Below are 21,410 nucleotides of genomic sequence, written 5' to 3' on the forward strand. Positions count from 1 at the left end.
CACCTTGGGGAGGTCGTCTGCCCAGGGAGATCAGGATGGGGTCATGGTAGCCTCTGCCACTTGTGGGCTGAAAAGCAGTGAGATGTAAAGCAGGACAAGTTGTTTAATGACCAGAAACCTAAAGGTAGGTAAAAATAGGGCGGGTGGAACTGAGGGTCTTGATGGCGCAAGAAGCCAGCTAGTCTATTTTGGGTCTGTTCCAAGGACTTTTATTTTCTGCCTCCAAGGTGATCACTGGGGCTTGGTGCCTGCACCACGAATCCACGCTCCTGGCAGACATATTTTTTTTTCCCATTGCTGTTGCTATTGTTGTTGCTGCTATTGTTGGATAGGACAAAGAGAAATCGAGAGAGGAGGTCGAGAGTATACGAGTAGCTGTGCTCCCCTGCTACAACCTCCAAACAAGCTCTCAAGGTCCATTTATATTATATTCTTTGTCCCTATAACATGGCCTTCTTTTCTTGGTAGATGGATACAGTCAGTCATGTCTCCTTAGGGTGTGTCCTCTCTTATAGTCACTATTCCTCCTCTTCTGCAAACCATCTTCATTAGGACTAAGTTCCTCAAGCCCTTGTAACTGAAGAGAGCAAGAAGTAATGGTTCAGTTAAATTGTTAAGAAATGGGGGTTTTTGTAAATTAAGCCAGTGTTACCAACAAATATGATTTGGTTTATTGGCAAATGACTTGTATTCACAAATGATCACTGGATCTTTACAACAAGAAAGGATAAAAGACAACAGGAAACCCCTACTGAAAGGATGGATCCGTGTCACCAGAAGATATGACAGTACTAGTAGAGATGACAGTGCCGTGAAAGAAGAGGCTACCCCACGGGACAGCTGTCATGAGAAACACCTTCTTCTGCTTAAGCTGGACACTTGTGCCAACTCACCGAAGGTTTGTGCCACCCCGATGTCCTGCTGGCACCTAAGTCAGCTTGGAGAAAGCTGTCCCAAGGGTTTTTGGGAAAACCCACGGGCTGCGAAACACCCTCATGAGATTGTAGTAAGTAAGCTGTGCCACTGGGGGTTTTGGGGACCTGCTAGTTTACCTCCACAAAGCTGTCCATACTGATATACTTGACAAACCTTTAAGCTCAACAAGATGGACACAGAGCTCTTATTTCCTTATGAACTGACCTCTTGCACATAACTATTCCTCAAAAATGTATATTTTTAAATAATTTTATTGGAGGTGTGAGAGATGGTTAGGTCTTCAAAGGAATAGGAATAGAACAACTGTTTAGTACAAAAATTATTTTTATAAATTGTTATCTATGACCACCTGTGGCCAGTAGTTTTGTATTCTTGAGGTCAGATAATAGGTCCTGGCAGTGCTTGCTAGTCTTCCAGCAGAGGCCCTCAGACTCGCTTCCTCCTTCCCTTATTTTGGCAATGAGGAGACTGTGAGTGCTACAGCCCAGCCCAGGGGTGGAAGAGGCAGTTCTGTGTCAGGTCCTGCCCCACTAGGGAAAGAGAGAGGCAGGCTGGGAGTATGGATCGACCTGTCAACACTCATGTTCAGTAGGGAAGCAATTACAGAAGCCAGACCTTCCACCTTCTGCATCCCACAATGACCCTGGGTCCATGCTCCCAGAGGGATAGAGAATAGGAAAGCTATCAGGGGAGGGGGTGGGATATGGAGTTCTGGTCATGGGAATTGTGTAGAGTTGTACCCCTCTTATCCTATGGTTTTATCAATGTTTTCCTTTTATAAATAAAATTTTTAAAAAAGGTTCCTTACTACCACTGTTGGTGGCACACCCTTTTGCAAAAGAATAAATACCTTGCTTCAACTCCTTGTCTTTTGCCTTGATGAGTAATTTTAATTGGACGTCATTTACAACAAGGGGTTAATGGTTTACAGTAAATTGCTGACATAACTGTTGGCATCATTTCTCATCTCCCCACAACTGGTGTCTGCGAAACACTCTCACTGCCAACCAAGGTCCGTTCACACACCAAGGTCAGCACACACCAAGGTCCGTTCACACACCAAGGTCAGCATACACCAAGGTCCGTTCACACACCAAGGTCAGCACACACCAAGGTCCGTTCACACACCAAGGTCAGCACACACCAAGGTCCGTTCACACACCAAGGTCCGTTCACACACCAAGGTCAGCACACACCAGGACGCATAACCTTCTCCACCCCTCTTTTCTCCTTCCCCAGAGTCCCTGAACTTCAGAGCAACAGACCACACCTAGCCCGAGGTTCACTTTGTGTTTTCCCTTTTTGTCACTGTTTCTTAAGTTCCACCTGTAAGTGAGATCATCTCATGTTTTTCCTTCTCTTTTTGGCTTATCTCACTTAACATGCTTCTGCCAGGTTCCATCCAAGATGAGGTAAAGGAGATGAGTTTTATCATTTTTAACAGCTGAATAGTATCTACCTATTCTATCTATTCTATCCATCTATCCATCCATCTATCTATCTATCTATCTATCTATCTATCTATCTATCTATCCCTTTATCCACAATTATCTTAGCCATCTATCATTGGGCATTTAGGTTGCTTCCACATTTGGTCTATTACTGATTGAGCTGCTGTGAACATAGGTGAACATAGATCTCTTTGGATGGGTGTTTTTATTTCCTTTGGATAAATCCTCAAGATAAGTTGCTGGGTTATAGGGTAAGTCCATTTCCAGTGTTGTGAGACATCTCCAGACTGTTTTACACAGGGATGGCACCAAATTACACTCCCATTGGCAGTGCACAAGGGTTCCTTCAAAAGGCATTTCTTACACTACACTGAACTGTATCATCAGCATCAAAATCTATCATTATGGAAAAGTATCGAATCATAGTACTGGGCACATAATAGCATTCTCCAACCATCAGTTTCTTGCATCTTACCTCTGATTCCCTCCGGTACACCTCCTTCCCCAAGCTCCTTTGAGATGACTGTGTTCACGCTTGGCTCGTTCGTACTGTATCTGTGTTTCTTCGTATTTGGCCCCAGATGTCAGATTGGCTTGCATTACTCCAGGCTGAATCATTTGATTTCCTGTCCATGTTCCTAACCTTTCCAGCTCCTCTTGTATCATGTCTCAGTCATTCCTGTTGTTTACAATATCTTTCAATTTAAAGCCATCTGCAATTCTCATTAATGAGCCACACTGACTCCTCTCTCTCCCCCACATCACAGGACATGTTGAATAAAGCAGGAATGAACACACATCTCTTCCTTCCTTCCCCTGGAGGCACCACAACTCTGAGTCAGTTTTAATTCATCCCTAAGTTAATATATTGTTTAATGTATGCTACTTGTCTAGGCAATGCTAATATGTGGAAATTCAAGATAAATTGTTTTAAATTACCTTACAATGTGAATCAGTGGTGTCACAATATTAATCCCTTTAACTACCCACCTTTCTTAGCCTACTCCAAATACCATTTAGCTGGTCAAAGGGGTGCAACTTTTCCAAGGTTAGATACCATCATCAAACACTTCAATCTTTGAGAAAGTGTTTCTTAGCAGAGTTTTGGAAATAAAACCAGTGTTTCATCCCCTGGCATTTCTCCCCCTAGTCGCCTACTTTGGACTGAGAATTCTATCGGACTTGCTGGTATACCCTTTGGACACTTTACACAATTTTACAGCAGCTTCCTTCCCTTCACGCTGCTGGCTTTTCAAAGACTGACCCTGAGTAGTTCATAGACTTTACAGACTGTTTGCCTTGAGGATTATACAATGCTAAATAGCCCCTCTGCTTGGCGGGCCATGCCCTCCCGCCTACAGGTCCTGCACTTTGAGGTAGGAAACGCCCCCTCATCATGAACCCTTACCCCCCCCTGACAGGGAACGTACCTTTGCGCACCAAGCCTTCCCTTGACATCACACTGGCCCATACTGCTCCCCTACTTGTCCCTTCCTGTTTTGTTATATCATTCAGGTTTATGTCCAAAAGGTTTCTGCTCACCTCTACACTAATATTCCTCTGTCACAGATAAGAGTCTTTTACAGACATTGAACCATCTTAATGCGATGACCAGATAGATACAGTAAGATGTAGAAATACTGTGAGGAGATGGTTGAGCCTGGCAGAGCTTAACCTATGAGATGAGTCCCTCCAGGTAAGTCTCTCTCTCTAAAGAGTGGTTGAGCACAGGGGGAACACATAAATCTCACAAGGTTGGTAGCCATTTAAGCCTTCCCTTCCCCACAAAAACGTTCTACATCTTCCCACCTGAGCACGGCATTCCTTAAAAACATTTTAGCCTGCTCCACTCTATACATTTCCTTACTGTGTCCATTAGATATAAAAGAAAAGGGGGAGATGCTGTGCAGATGTCTCCCCAAGGCCCTGCCACCCTCCACAGAGCATTATAGTACTTTCAGGGCTTTCCCCCAACCAATCCTGTCCTGACACGTCACTCCGGGGTGTTGACCTAAAAAGTCCACCTCCTCCCCCTCCCCTCACTCGCTCTCTTGCCCGGTGGTGAGGTAGCAGGGGACGGCCATTTTTTTGGCTGGCTCCACGTGGCCTGAACCACCAGTCTGACCCAACAATAAAGATTTGTGTCCCCTCTGCTCTTGGATTCTCTCTCCTTCGCATCCCGCCACCACGTCAAGCAACAAAATTTAAATCCTACCACTTGAATAGTCAGCTTCAAAGGAATCCAATGGTTTCTTGTTGCTGATCTGCTAAATCTTAGCTTCAACGTTTCTCACCCTTTTTCTGATCGACTCTGAAGCCTATACTGTCTTGCTCAAAAACGTCTTGAGCCCCTTGTAAGCTCCAAGCACTTTGCACGACGCTGGGATAAAATAAAGAAAGGAATCACCACCCTCTCAGTAGCTCTTCATCAAGAAGAGAACATGGGAGGAAATACTATGGAACTTCTGCCAGACTCTGAATGTGCCAGGCGATAGCCCAGTTTATACAAGAAAATTCCACCTTGGGCTTAGTAGTAGCTGACTCAGGAGAGCACATGCCTTCCCATGTGCAAGACCCAGGATTCAAGTACCAGCACCACGTGGTGGGTATTAGATTAGCTTGGAGCACACTGGGCTGAGTAGGTGATACCAGAGGACTTCTATGGATGGATGAGTGGCGGTGTGGTATCTCCTCTCCTCTCTTTCTTCCCTCTAGAAAATAACAGAATTGGCTTGGCTTGGTTTGGATTTCAAAGATGACCTTGTATCATTTGGGACAAAATAGTTGGAAATGGAAGTGATTATGCTAAGTGACAGTTTTTGTGACAACTTCAGCTGAGTTCACTCATAAGTAGAATATAGATCATACAGATAAAGCAAAGGAATTTTCAAAAAAAGAAAAAAAGTAACTAGGCTGTCTCTTAGACTGTGAAAACTATGGTGGCTATCAGAGTGAGTTAGGGTGTTGGAAGGCCTAGTGAAGGGGCACAAGAAGTCTGATGGTGGGTGTGGGCATTATGCATACACATACTCACATAAGTGTGAAACTCTACTCCTGAAATTTTTTAATTTTGTAAACAGACCACTATTTTGGGGCTGTCAGAAAAAGTCACGACACATTTTTGCAAAGAAAAGCACTTCATGACTTTTCTGAGAGCCCAATAAATCAGTAATTAAAGAAAGAATTAGAAGACTTCTAGATAGCTACCCGTCAGTATGTACATTCTCTTTTAACCTCTATAAGATGTTTACTGGAAATTTAAACATTGAAGTAAATACTTCTCCCCACCGTTGTTAACATGTCCTTGCTATCCTTTTATTCATGTATTTATTTTATTATTTACATACTACGTACAACACATCCCTATTCATATACTCTGAAAATAAAATAAAAAGTAAAGTTGGGTTGGGAAGTCGCTCAGTGGTGTCACATAATTTTGAGGTTCTGATTTCATTCTTTAGGAAAAACAATGAAAAAAGAAAAAAGAAAATCCTATCTGGTAGCTGAGAAAATAGGGCTTACAGAAATTACATAAATTGCCTTTTTATGCAGAATATAGACAACTAAAACACAAATGAACATATATTCAATCTTATAATTTTTAAAAAGCCAAGTGCATAAAAATCCAAATACATTCAGATCCAGCTATTCTATTATATTGCAGTAACAATGCCAGACTGGCAAGATGGCTCACTTGGATAGTGCACTGCTTTGACCCAGGTTTGAATCTGGCCCTCACCACACTGAAGGAAGCTGTGTCTACTTCCCTTCTCTCTGTCTCTTCTATCTCCTCTTGCTAGCTGAAAAAGAGCCCAGAGCAGAGAGGTTCAGGAAACATAACACAAACATCCCAGAAGACAAAAAACAAAAAACAAAACAAAACCAAAAAAAAAAAGGCCAAGGCTAAGAATCAAGAAACTTACTCAGAATTACCTATTTGGTAAATTTGTGATAAACTTGCCTTTATAAGTAAAACTGTCTTTTTCATTCCATCCATCTCCACCCTCCACAGTTCCTTTCTCTTCTGTTCTTTTTCCTGAGTCCATGTCCTTCCCCACATTTCCCCTTCCCCTTATCTGTCGTGTCCTTTTAAACCAATTTAGGGCTGTGTGGATTGGATGTTATATGTAACACATTCTGAGTCATGTTCACTAGATGGAAAACACAACTTTCCTCTCTATGGAGAAAAGTGGAACTGCGCAGCAGACTAGACACAATCAGCTCATCATCAAATAAGTTGATTTGCTATTTGCATTTCAAATAAAGCTGCAATCTCTATCTTTTGGAAAGTGTCATGCCTTCTTCTATACCAAAAGATTTCTTAACTTTTTCAAAGTGTGAGTCCTCAAAGAACCACCTTCCCCAATAAAAGATCTTAAAAGTCAACCCTTAATTATAGTTTTAAATGCAGTAACTATTCTTTTCACTCTTGCTCAGAAAGTAGAAATATAATAACCTCTCTCCCAGTTGGAAAAATAAAACTTGTGAAGCTGTGAATTGGCTGCATTAGAAATTAGAAATGGTACAGAGAAAGAGACACCACAGCACCACTCAGCTCTCAGTTATGGGGATGCTGGAGATTAAATTTGGGACAATTAAAAAAATTATTTATTTATTCCCTTGTCGTTTTATTGTTGTAGTTATTATTGATGTCATTGTTGTTGGATAGGACAGAGAGAAATAGAGAGGGGAGGGGAAGACAAAAAGGGGAAGCAAAAAAGGGGACTGCAGGTGGGGAGCCAGGGGCTCCAACCGGGATCCTTAAGCCAGTCCTTGTGCTTTGCGACACCTGCGCTTAACCCACTGTGCTACATCCTGACTCCCTCCAATTTTTTTTTTTAATTCAAAAAAAAAAGAAATTAGAAATGGGGAGTCGGATGGTTAGCACAGCGGGTTAAGTGCAGGTGGTGCAAAGCACAATGACCAGTGGAAGAAATTAGAAATGTTGGGGGCCCCAACAACAAAAGTCCTGAGCCAGATGGCTTCACAAATGAATTCTATAAAACTTTCAAGAAACAGTTAGTACCCATACTTCTTCTTCTTCTTCTAGCGTTTGCCCTTCTTCCATAGCCAGTCAACAGCATCAGGCTGGGCCTGATGTAAAGTTTCGAGACCTCCTTTGAATCTGGAGAGGTGGCAGTCGTCGACTATGTGGGTCATAGTCTGTCTGTAGCCGCAGGGGCAGTTCGGGTCGTCTCTGGCTCCCCAGCGATGGAACATAGCGGCGCACCGGCCATGGCCTGTTCGATAGCGATTGAGGAGGACCCGATCATAACGTGCTAGGTCAAAGCCGGGTTGACGCTTGCAGGGGTCTGTGACGAGGTGTTTGTTCTTTACCTCAGCTGACTGCCAACTCTGTTTCCAAGAGACTGGAACAGAGAAGTTCAGTGTAGGCGTAGGGGACCAGATTGGGTGACGAGACGTCAAGCGTTGGACAGGGTGGGCGAAGATATCCGCGTATATTGGCAGGTCCGGTCGAGTGTAGACGTGGGAAATGAACTTAGATGATGCCGCATCCCGACGAATATCTGGCGGGGCGATGTTGCTAAGAACTGGCAGCCATGGAACCGGGGTGGAACGGATGGTTCCAGAAATGATCCTCATGGAGGAATATAATTTGGAATCGACCAAGTGGACATGGGGGCTACGGAACCATACTGGGGCACAGTATTCTGCAGTGGAATAGCATAATGCCAGAGATGATGATCGTAGTGTGGAAGCACTCGCGCCCCATGAGGAGCTGGCCAGTCTTGCAATGATGTTATTCCTCGCACCCACCTTTGCTGCAGTTTTTATGAGATGTTTGTGAAATGACAGAGTGTGATCGAGAGTAACGCCAAGATAGACTGGCTGGGCTTCATGCCGGATTCTCGTATCGCCAAGCTGCACATTAAGCTCACATGAGGCTGAGGCATGGTGTAGATGGAAAACAGATGATAACGTATACGTATGATACCCATACTTCTTAAGCTTTTCCATAAGATTGAAGAAACAGGAATACTCCATTCCACCTTCTACAAAGCCAACATCACTCTGATACCAAAAGCTGATAGGGACAGAACAAAAAAGGAAAACTACAGACCAATATCTCTGATGAACATAGATGCCAAAATATTAAACAAGATCTGGGCCAACCGGATACAGCAACATATCAAAAAGATTGTTCATCACGACCAAGTGGGATTCATCCCAGGAATGCAAGGCTGGTTCAACATCCGTAAGTCAATCAATGTCATTCACCACATCAATAAAAGCAAAGCCAAAAACCACATGACTATCTCAATAGATGCAGAGAAAGCCTTTGACAAAATCCAACACCAATTCATGCTCAAAACTGTACAAAAAATGGGAATAGATGGGAAATTCCTCAAGATAGTGGAGTCTATATATAGCAGACCTACAGCCAACATCATACTCAATGGACAGAAGCTGAAAGCATTCCCCCTCAGATCAGGGACTAGACAGGGCTGCCCACTGTCACCGTTACTCTTCAACATAGTATTGGAAGTTCTTGCCATAGCAATCAGGCAAGAGAAAGGAATCAAAGGAATACAGATTGGAAGGGAAGAAGTCAAGCTCTCACTGTTTGCAGATGACATGATAGTATACATAGAAAAACCTAAAGAATCCAGCAGAAAACTACTGGAAGTTATTAGGCAATATAGCAAGGTATCAGGCTACAAAATCAATGTACAAAAATCAGTGGCATTTCTTTATGCAAACACTAAATCTGAAGAAGAAGACATCCAGAAATCACTCCCATTTACTGTTTCAGCAAAATCAATCAAATACCTAGGAATAAAGTTGAACAAAGAAGTGAAAGACTTGTATGCTGAAAACTATGAGTCACTACTCAAGGAAATAGAAACTGATACCAAGAAATGGAAAGATATCCCATGCTCATGGATTGGAAGAATAAATATCATCAAAATGAATATTCTCCCCAGAGCCATATACAAATTTAATGCAATACCTATCAAAGTTCCACCAAGCTTCTTTAAGAGAATAGAACAAACACTACAGTCATTTATCTGGAACCTGAAAACACCTAGAATTGCCAAAACCATCTTATGGAAAAGAAACAGAAATGGAGGAATCACACTCCCAGACCTTAAACTATATTATAAAGCCATCATCATCAAAACAGCATGGTACTGGAACAAAAATAGGCACACAGACCAGAGGAACAGAATTGAAAGCCCAGAAATAAATCCCCACACCTATGGAATCTAATCTTTGATAAGGGGGCCCAAAGCATTAAATGGAAAAAGGAGGCTCTCTTCAATAAATGGTGCTGGGAAAACTGGGTTGTAACATGCAGAAGAATGAAACTGAACCGCTTTATCTCACCAGAAACAAAAATCAACTCCAAATGGATCAAAGACCTAGATGTCAGACCAGAAACAGTCAAATACTTAGAGGAAAACATTGTTAAAACACTTTCCCACCTACACCTCAAGGACATCTTTGATGAATCAAACCCAATTGCAAGGAAGACTAAAGCAGAAACAAACCAATGGGACTACATCAAATTGAAAAGCTTCTGCACATCCAAAGAAACTATTAAACAAACAAAGAGACCCCTCACAGAATGGGAGAAGATCTTCACATGCCATACATCAGACAAGAAACTAATCACCAAAATATATAAAGAGCTCAGCAAACTTAGCACCAAAAAAGCAAATGACCCCATCCAAAAATGGGCAGAGGATATGAACAAAACATTCACCTCAGAGGAGATCCAAAAGGCTAACAAACATATGAAAAACTGCTCTAGGTCACTGATTGTCAGAGAAATGCAAATTAAGACAACACTAAGATACCACCTCACTCCTGTAAGAATGGCATACATCAAAAAGGACAGCAGCAACAAATGCTGGAGAGGTTGTGGGGACAGAGGAACCCTTTTACATTGCTGGTGGGAATGTCAATTGGTCCAGCCTCTGTGGAGAGCAGTCTGGAAAACTCTCAGAAGGCTAGACATGGACCTTCCATATGATCCAGTAATTCCTCTCCTGGGGTTATACCCCAAGGACTCCATAACACCCAACCAAAAAGAGGTGTGTACTCCTATGTTTATAGCAGCACAATTCATAATAGCTAAAACCTGGAAGCAACCCAGGTGCCCAACAACAGATGAGTGGCTGAGAAAGCTGTGGTATATATACACAATTGAATACTATGCAGCTATCAAGAACAATGAACCCACCCTCTCTGACCCATCTTGGTCAGAGCTAGAAGGAATTATGTTAAGTGAGCTAAGTCAGAAAGATAAAGATGAGTATGGGATGATCCCACTCATCAACAGAAGTTGAGTAAGAAGATCTGAAAGGGAAACTAAAAGCAGGACCTGAGCAAATTGTAAGTAGGGCACCAAAGTAAAAACCCAGTGGTGAGGGGTAGACATGCAGCTTCCTGGGCTAGTGGGGGGTGGGAGTGGGTGGGAGGGATGGGTCACAGTCTTTTGGTGGTGGGAATGGTGTTTATGTACACTCCTAGTAAAATGTAGTCATATAAATCGCTAGTTAATTAATACGAGAGGGGGAAAATTAATTGTATGTCTCGAAGTTTTTCAAAACACAAACTGAATCTTTTTAATATATAGGCTGTGTAATTGATATGCAGACTCTCTCAAAAGCCTAGACCAAGTAGATCAGAAGCAACCAATAGCACAGCTATATACAAGATACTGGGTACTGTACAGCAAGCCCTAACAAAAGGACTTTTCAAAGTTAACCCAATTACCAAATAATGTGATGATAACATTAACTATCGATTGTCTTTTTGAACCCTAAGACAGCAGGAACCTCACATCTCCACTATAGAGCCTCTACTTCCCCCAGTCCTGGGACCATTGGATAGGGCCCACTTTCCCATATGCCTCTCCTAATCCATATCAAATAATATTGCATCTGCCGATCACAACCTAATCAACGCAACGATTGCCACCTCAACATGCTTCACTTCAGACTGTGTCCAGAGACTTCACATGTGGAATGACAACCCTTCAGCTTCATTACTCAGGTGAGACCTTTCCTTTCGTAGTATACTCTAATTCCATCTCAGGTGGTTCACTTTCTAACAAAGTCCCAAAACCTAGATATACACCAGTTTCTGTGAGAGAGAGCATATGTTCACACGTATCCGTAAACTACTGCAAAATATATACCTGAAAGCAGTACACTAGAGTTTGCAGTGAGTACCCTCCTAACACTTCCTCTCCACTATTCCAAGCTTTGGGTCCATGATTGCTCAACAATTTGTTAGGCTTCGTATGTTAAATCTCTTTTCAGTCACCAGGTTCCAGATGTCATCAGGATGCCGGCCAGGCTTCCCTGGACTGAAGACCCCACCAATGTGTCCTGGAGCTCCGCTTCCCCAGAGACCCATCCTACTAGGGAAAGAGAGAAGCAGACTGGGAGTATGGACCAACCAGTCAATGCCCATGTTCAGCGGGGAAGCAATTACAGAAGCCAGACCTCCCACCTTCTGCAACCCACAATGACTCTGGGTCCATGCTCCCAGAGGGATAGAGAATGGGAAAGCTATCAGGGGAGGGGGTGGGATATGGAGATTGGGTGGTGGGAATTGTGTGGAACTGTATCCCTCCTACCCTATGGTTTTGTTAATTAATCCTTTCTTAAATAAAAAAGAAAAAAATGATATAAAATTTATATAAACTTAAAAAAAAGAAATGTTGGGGGATGGGTGACGGCACACCTGGTTGAGCGTGCATGTCACAATGCTCAAGGACTCAGGTTCGAGCCCCCAGCACCCACCTGCAGAGGGGAAGCTTTGCAAGTGGTGAAGCAGTGTTGCAGGTGTCTCTCTCCCATCTCTACCACCGCCTTCCCTCTCAATTTCTGGCTCTCTCTATCCAAAAGATATAGTAAAAAAATAATCAAAAAAAAAAATTAGAAATGTTTCTTGTAGGGAAATTGTGAGGATGTGGTTGAGCTTGGCAGGGCTTGACTTGAGGGGATATCCATCCTCTCAAGTCTCTCTCTCTACTGAGAGGTTGAGGGAGAAGTGGCACAACTCCCCAAGGTTTGCCTCCTCTTATCAGACTCCCTGCCTCACAAAGCACTCTGCATTCCTGATACGATGGCCTATCTACATAATCATTGTTTTGCCTGAAAGATCCCCACCCATTCCATTCCTTTGATCTATCTTCTTCCTACCCTCAAGATTCTCCCTGCCTGCAGGGTATTATTAATCCTACCAGTTAAAACCCTCGCAACAGTTGCTAAGGAAGTTCCTACCTTTCCCAGCCCCCTTTTGTCTTTCTCCGCCCCTTTCCAAACCATGTCAAGCCACTTCTGTTTCCAACTTGCCACTTCCAGGTCTGACTCTTAAAAGCCTTGGCTCTCTGATCAATAAAGAACTGAATCCCCTCACCACCATGAGCTCTGTTCCTGAGTCATCTCTCTCGCATCGCTGAGTGAGTAGCAGCCCAGGCTGGCTCCGGTCATGTTCTCTCCAACCCAGAGAGTACACGCCCGGGAAGAGGCAACCCCATGCTAGCCTGGCAGCTTTTGTTGAGGCACAGCTATCTTCATTTCTTAAACACAGATGTCTTAGGCATTCCAGAAGGTTGACTAAATACCTGGAGAAATGAGCCAGGCTTTTCTCATTCTCCCTTTTGAAGCTCTCGTTCAACTGAGAAGGGCAGTTTCTCTCTGGCCGTACAGTTTTGACTTGAATAAGAAGAATCCTTCCACTTCCTCATCACCCTTTACTTCATGCCCTCAGATACATTTGTCTCAAGCACATAGTTCTCACTGATCTTCTCCGCCAAGGCAGGAATAAACATTCTGACAGTCTGATATTTTATTGAGATTTTTATTCTAAAAATAGTTAGTTTGACGTAGCCAGTTTCTCACTGATTAGAATCAATTCTTAACAATATTAATTATCACCACTTCTGAGTACTTACACATAGTCTCTGAATATAGTCACACTAGGCCAGGATAAAGTATTGACATTGTAACCGACATTGCTTATTTTAATATTGTTTATTTTATAACAAAACTACAGTATTTGTGAACTAGAACAGATGCTGAAAAAGACAGACTTGGTGGAATAAAACCAAAGTGATCCATATACTTCTTATTTATCTTTTCACTGTCCTCTTTCAGAAAGCTACAGTTTCAAGATGAACTGATACATTATTTCCTGGTGTTCTTTATCTTTTTAACACTGAAACAGAAGAGGACTAAAGCTTTATTTCATGTTTTTTAATAAAAGCTTAAGGACGCCTCACTTAAGAGAAAGAGATGTCAGGTTTTTAAGAAAGTGGCCCAAAGAGTGGATGGGCAGCACAGTGTTCTAGAGTTTCACACTGGTTTCCTTTGTCTCAGGGACGCCCAAGAACCAGTTAGTTCTATGGAACGACCAGCTCATACCCCCATACAGCTGACTGAGGATCCATGCCCACTTTAGCAAGTTACTGTCCTCGATTCCCAAGGACCTAGGACATGTAAATCAAATGATTAAAAGGTCTTTCTCTGAATCTGCATGAGGAAAACTAAAGAATCAGTACAAGAACTCAACTGTTTTTTCACTGGGGCTTGAGGGTCACCATACAGCTCAAAACTCCAAGGCAAGCTCTTATCAAAGACACAACCAAGGTGTGGGGTTCCTGCCAGGCGACTGCATTGCAGAACCAAGAAAAATCTCCTTATATCTCATCGGGGATCTCCTTTTACCCTTTGGCAGGGAATGAATATACTTAATCCTCTGAAACGGGAAGGTTTAGTGAGGTTTCAAATTTTTATGATCTACAAGCTGCCGTGAGTTTGGTGAAAACTAGACACCCTCATCCTAGAAGACGCAAGCACAAACACGAGCACATAGCTCTTGTTTAGACTATGTCTTCAGTACTAAAACTCGAAAATATTAAACGTAGTCACTAAGGCAACTGTCAACTCTGCAGCAAGACTGTCTACTGAAAATAATTATCTTATTACAAATACCCGTTGCTCAACATGATTTTTTCAAGGTCCATCCAAGATTGGCTGAAAACGGTGAAGTCACCATTTTTTACAGCTGAGTAGTATTCCATTGTGTATATATCATGTTGAGTGAAATAAGTCAGAAACAGAAGGATGAATACGGGATGATCTCACTCTCAGGCCGAAGTTGAAAAACAAGATTAGAAAAGAAAACACAAGTCGAACCTGAAATGGAATTGGAGTATTACACCAAAGTAAAAGACTCTGGGGCGGGTGGGTGTGTGGGGAGAATACAGGTCCATGAAAAATGATGAATAAAATAGTGGGGGTTGTATTGTTAAATGGGAATCTGGGGAATGTTATGCATGTAAAAAAAAAAAAAAAAAGAAGTAGAAACGCAAAGCAGAAATTGACGGAGTATGGCACCAAAGTAAGAAAGCAGTACACTAGAGTTTGCAGTGAGTACCTCCCTAATACTTCCTCTCCACTTTTCCAAGCTTTGGGTCCATGATTGCTCAACAATTTGTTTGGCTTTGTATGTTAACTCTCTTTTCAGTCACCAGGTTCTAGGTGTCTTCAGGATGCCGGCCAGATTTCCCTGGATTGAAGACCCCACCAATATGTCCTGGAGCTCAGCTTCCCCAGAGACCCACCCTACTAGGGAAAGAGAGAGGCAGACTGGGAGTATGGACCGACCAGTCAACGCCCATGTTCAGCAGGGAAGCAATTACAGAAGCCAGACCTTCTACCTTCTGCAACCCACAATGACCCTGGGTCCATGCTCCCAGAGGGATAGAGAATGGGAAAGCTATCGGGGGAGGGGTGGGATATGGAGATTGGGCGGTGGGAATTGTGTGGAGTTGTACCCCTCCTACCCTATGGTTTTGTTAATTAATCCTTTCTTAAATAAATAAAAAAAAAGAGAAAAAAAAAAAAAATACCCGTTGCTTTTTTTTTTGAGGGTTGTGGGGAGTGTCGGTTCTGGAGTTTCACACGGGTTTCCTTAGTCTCAGGGATGCCCAAGGACTAGTTAGTTCTACGCAACAACCAGCTCACACCCCCACACAGCTGACTGACTCAGGCCAACCGTGATCCAAGGGGAAGGGGCTCGTCTGTCCAGGATCCTCGTGTGCTACCTAAATGCCAACCTAGAAACCCTCAGCCACCCCTCTCACCTCCCCAGGATACAGAGTCCCGACCTGCCTTTTCCATTCCACTTCTTTATTTTTTTAACTTTTTAAAATCATTATTTATTGACTAGAGACAACCAGAAATCAAGAGGGAAGGAGAGAAAGACAGAGACGGAGAGAAAGACAGAGAGACACCTGCAGCCCTACTTCACCACTCGCAAAGTTTCCCCTGCAGGTGGGAACTGGGGGTTCGAACTGGGTCTTTGCGCATTGTGATGTGTGCAGTCGGCCAGGTGTGCCACCACCCGGCTCCCCCTTCCCATCCTGTAAGTGCCTGCGCTTGCTAGATGGGCGCCCACAGACAGGAAACCACGGCAATGAACACAAACACTTTAGGACAGCATTTCCCTAGATGCGGTGGCTTGTCAGAAAAGTCGTGACATGTTTTTGCCTACAAAAAAAAAAAAAAAGTCACGACTTTTTCCAACAACCTACTATTTCTCAGAACGTAAATATTCCAAGATCCCTTCCTATAAGCCATATTCACATTAGGAAAGTGGTGTATACAGTGCACTGAGCTCTTGAGCACTGAGGCCACACAGTAGTATAGCAATACTTCTCAAATGCCTACAGCAGCTTGACTAACTCAGCATTTCTCAAACTTACTTGATCACAGAACCCACTACTTATATGACAATCTTCTATCAAAACACACCCTTCTCCAAGGAGCTAAAAGGTGCAATGTTTTTACAGTAGAATTTCAAATAAGTGATTTAAAAAAAAAAAAAAACACCTTATTTTCCTACATTTTCAAAAGAAACCAAGGTTGTTTTGCAATGAATATTCCTTCACTATAGCGTTCCTATTTATAAACACACATTTGTTCTTTCTATCACTATTTAACGATGGTAATTCTCATCTGTAATCATTGGCCTCCTCATTTGAAGTAGACCATTTTTTATATCCTTTTTGATGCTAAGAATACTTTTCCACTCTAGTGACAATAGTTTTAAGTCTAGGGCTCTAGCAAAAACTACCCTTCAGTAAAAACTTTGTGCTAGGGGATGGGCGGTGGCTCAGCGGGTTAAGCACACAAAGTACAAAGTGTTAAGGATCCCAGTTCGAGTCCCCGGCTCCCCACCTTCAGGGGGGTCGCTTCACAAGTGGTGAAGCAGGTCTGCAGGTGTCTGTCTTTCTCTCTCGATCTCTACCTTGTCCTCCCCTCTCAATTTCTCTCTGTCCTATCCAAAAACAGAAAAAAGAAATTGAAAAAATGACCTCCAGGAGCAGTGGATAACCCTGGAGGCAAAATAATAATAAGTTACATTGTTATTACAATTTTTTTTTTTGTAAACCGTTAGGAAAAACATGCCATCTTTACATCTCTGTGAAAACGAGCACCTGGAAGATGTCAGGAAACTTCAATTAAACCTTTGACAACAGAAGCACCTCAACCACAGTGACGTTTGGCTCATTTAATAATGAATTTCTTAGTTATCTGTTTAAGAAAAATGGAAAGTCTTAATTCCACAAAGCTGAGAAAGAAAAGACTTCAACATATAAAACGACTATCATTGCAACCCAAATGATACTGTGGCTCTGCTTTGCATTTCAATTATATAATCAAACCAAAGTCGAGTATGAAATCCCTGAGCAGCGGCCATGCCTCATCTTCTCCGGTATGGGGCCGTCCTAGCACACATCTCATCGCCCTGTGCAGTTAGAAACAACAAATACAGAGAAGAGAAAAACTAACATGTACTGAGCGAAAAAAAAGGTTCTTCAAACTATCTTAATCCCTGAAGAAAATCATCGTTCTTGCTTGTAGGTGGTACTTTTTCTTTCTCTGGTAAGGCCAAAAAAAAATCTTTAAATAATCGTGCTTTTTCTTAAAACTCAAGAGCGAGACAAACTGCATTTAATTTGTATTTAGAATGATGTGATATTCATCTGGAATTGAATACCGTATCTAGAACATTAGACTTGAAATTGCAACTCAATATAATGGTGAATCTACTACTGAGTTGATTCTTACAACCCTATTTATTGTGAAAGAGTAAGTTTCCCTTGCATAAACTTAAGAGAAATAGTAGACTTCGGACCCACCTCTCACTCAACTTCCTGTCTTTTCACTGAAGTGTCTACATTTTGACTTTCAAGGGTTAATGTTTTTGACAGTTTGTGAAAAAATATCAGAACTAAGTAGGGGGCAGGAGAGGTTAGCATAATGGTTATGCAAAAGGAATTTCCTGTCTGAGACGAGGCAGCTCCAGGGTCAATCCCCAGCACCACCATAAACCAGAGCTGAGTAGCTGTGCTTAAACAACCTTCTTTCAATTAAAGATTCAACACAGAAGTAGCAAAGTGTACTTACTGCGTGATGGAAGAATGTGACTGCACGTTTTTACAGAAACGTAAGCACATTTTTTGTACTTGTGGACATCAGTAGTCTTATTGAGAGAAAACTTATATATGACCTAGCAGTAATCATTTTTACTTTGTCCATGAAGCAACATGGAGTTAAATTTACCATCTTTTAGTGCTTTCTCCTACTTATTTCTTATTTTTCCAAAAACTAATTTTAATTGCCCTGTCTTACATGTGTTTTACAATTGTAAGCCATTTCAAGTGCTTTTTGGAAGGTTTAATATAGATCATAATTGAAAATGACTAAGCCTCACTAAAACAAAACCAGATGTCTGACTAATATGTCATCCACACGCTGGAATATACAGCAATCCTAGTGAACAATAAAGTCTCATGGTCATGATGTTTTTAAATAAATCTAATCATATAGCTTTCAAGAAACTAATAAGCTGCTTCTGAAGATTACACACACCTCCCCCCCCCGCTTGCAAAAGTAGTGAAATCCATTAGGTATTTCCCTAAATATCCAAATAAATGAACAAGATTTTGAAGACAACCTTGTTTATTAATTAGAACTCTCAGGGAAGAAATGTTTATAGTGACTTAAGGGTGCCTGTCTGAACAAACAGCCACCTAAATACAGAACCACTTGAGAGATGGGGGGGGGGGGGCGACAGCACAGCAGAGCTCCACTCAGCTCCAATAAGATGAGCTTGGTGACTACAAAACTGTTTTCCTAACATGAGGTTTCTGCAAGACATGATGACTGGCTGAGCACCACAGTATTCTGGTAAGACAGTAATCAGAAACACGGCCCTAGATTTTTAAAAACCTCAGAAGTGGTTTAGGACAACAGAAGCACCTCAACCACTAAAGTGATCAAGATTCCATCACAAGTAAAACCACTGACACAGCAAGTCCTTTAACAGTTCGATAACCAATAAGCAGAACATGGTTTTTGAAATTTACTGCTGCTCCCAGTTATTCCTTTTAGAAAATCAACTGTAGTTGAACTATGATGAACTGTCATCCAGGCTGATTTGCCCAAACATCTCTCATGTTATGAGAGAGCCAAGTAAGGTGAAACCTAGCCTCACACACAGTGGAGACCCAATGTCTCTGTGGGTGGGCCCCTTCTGAATAGTGGCTATGCACTGGGCAAATTTCATTAAGACTTTACATCAATGGTAGAATGACAGACAGTTCTCCTGAAGTCGATCCATGAAAGAAACAACTAGAGCTGATGATGAATTTTACACACACACACACACACACACACACACACACACATCTAAATTCACCCAGTCGAGACTAAGAGCCCTCACCACCCTATACTGACGGCATCTGCAAATACGCCACATGGCAGAGCACTGAGTTGCGTGACTGTCATACCTGACCAGCTTTAATATTCCTGCATGATACTATACGCTGCACAAGTAGGTGCAGGACAGCATAATTTTAAAAAGCACATTCCTCACTGCTTTTAAAAGTTAGCAGACTTTCCTATTAAAGCAATTTATACTTTTCCTAAAGTCTGAAATAGGCATCAGATTTCTAAATAAGAAAAAGCTTCAGCCAGAGAGCCGTATATATTAGATACTGAAACTGGCCTAAGCACATTAAAGTAATAAATTAAAAATGCACCTTCAGAATAGAACTGCAGCTTTTGGCCAGCAACGTGTGAACCATAGGCAAAATAATCTGCCAAAAGTTTAGGCAGGTCATTAATATATATATATATATATATATATTATATATAATGTGTTTTCTTTTTCAAGTCCATTTAGCATTCATTTTGATGTGATTTAAAGTGCATTGCCAAGATAAAATACAGGCATCCTAATGAAAAACAATCTGTCCTAGAGAGTTTCTTCGAAGTCCTCTTCATGCCCGTGAATGGTACGTACTGTAAGAGATTCCTGTACTACAGCACCCCTGTTTTTCTTTCTGGACAGAAAGCATAATGAATGTCAGGGTGACAGTCGTCGTAAAGAATTATCTTCTTCTTCGGCGGGAGTCAGTTTGAGTGTTGGCAGTTTCCGTGGAGGAAGCTGAGGGCTTTGGCGAAGACTGTCATCCATCTGCAGAAAGGACAAAAGGTTCATCTGACTAATGGCCGTAGGACCACGTACGCAGAGCGAGCTCTCCTGTGCAGACCACTGCCTAGACGAGTGCAGAACCACGTGTCCCTGCAGAAGAAACCTTTTTCTTGCAAATGATCTCGCAAGAATGCTAAATGTCATACTCCAAATAAATGCCGACTGGCTCAGTTTCTGTAGCAGAGTGACACGGTCCGTTCTTGGTATCTTCATGAAACTACAGTGATCCAACAAAATAAATAGCCAGCGGGACTTCAACCACAGCAGGTTGAAGAGGACTTCTGACAGTAAGCGTGAAAGTAACGCCTCTGTCACACTAAGTGCCGCCGTTTACAAAGTATGCCCCGTGTACTTGTTTGGTCTCCTCGACACGTGTGGAAAGGGGAGAAAAGCAGACACTCATCCCCTAATTTCAGACCAGCAGAAAAGAATCTCCAGAAAATTAAGGAATCTGCACTGATGTGCCAAGCTAATGTGAGAACTGAAATCTGAACTCAGGTCTTCTTAGTCTAACACAACTGGTTTCCAACTACACCTCACTACCGCAATGAAAACGAACTACAGAGCCCGGGGGGTCGGGGTGGGGGGGCGGCTCATGTGGTAAAACACATTCCCTACCAGGCACAAGAAGCTGGGTTCAAACCCCAGCGCCCTGGGAGTGCCGCGGATCATAAGTGGGGCCATGGCGTCTCTGTCTCTTCAACTCTCCCTCTTAAGACTCTATGAAGAAACTTGGTCTGGAAGACCACTCAACAATAGAATACATGCACATTATAATTTTATCGTTTAGCTTTACTCACTTCTCATGTTATAATAACACATCAAATATAAAAACAAGTGGAAGTCATTCCCAAGGTAGCAGGTGCGCACCTGGCTACCAGCACTACTAGTCAGGGATGGATACACAGCCTTCTGCATGAATTCGAAGTCTGACTAACTGCAGGGTCATCCTACACTCTAGTCCACCTTCTAGGGAGTGAATTCCCTATCTCTTGCCAGCTGAATGATCTCAAGCAGGTGACACAAGCTACTCTTTCTCTTCCTAAGAGTTAAAAGATTTCAGGGAGTTGGTGGTAGCTCTGCGGGTTAAGCGCACATGGCTCAAAGTGCAAGGACTGGCGTAAGGATCCGGTTTGAGCCCCCGGCTCCCCCCCTGCAGGGGAGTCGCTTCACAGGTGGTGAAGCAGGTCTGCAGGTGTCTGTCTTTCTCTCCCCCCACCTCCATTTCTCTCTGTCCTATCTAAGATCAATGACATCAATAACAAAAATAATAATAACCACAACAACAATAAAACAACAAGGGCAACAAAAGGGAATAAATAAATATAAAAAAAAAATAAAGTTAAAGATTTCGTGAGAGAAAAATGTGCCCCAGCATATGTAGTACTGAGATCAAACGCGGACCTCAGCTAGCGAGTCCTACCCACTGAGCCAGCCGCCTCCCTGGCTGCTCTCAAAGCTTCAGTGCCCTCT

General features: G+C 42.4%; 1 protein-coding gene across 7 annotated transcripts in view; it reads right to left on the minus strand.

The window, feature by feature from the left end:
* Positions 1–21,410, minus strand: part of MTX3 (metaxin 3) — a 37,838-nt gene that overhangs the window by 7,954 nt on the left and 8,474 nt on the right. For 3 of the 7 annotated variants that reach the window (XM_016186225.2, XM_007518668.3, XM_060201091.1), the window contains exon 9: positions 15,350–19,919. In XM_016186225.2, coding sequence (XP_016041711.2) covers positions 19,809–19,919 — 111 coding nt within the window. In that variant the 3' untranslated portion in view covers positions 15,350–19,808. Of the gene's footprint in view, positions 1–160; positions 578–2,590; positions 3,067–15,349; positions 19,920–21,410 lie in introns of those variants that run through there. The other 4 variants (XR_009552450.1, XR_009552449.1, XR_009552448.1 and 1 more) reach the window with 3 other exon arrangements.

Source organism: Erinaceus europaeus, chromosome 11 (assembly GCF_950295315.1).
Source record: "Erinaceus europaeus chromosome 11, mEriEur2.1, whole genome shotgun sequence".
NCBI lineage: Eukaryota > Metazoa > Chordata > Mammalia > Eulipotyphla > Erinaceidae > Erinaceus > Erinaceus europaeus.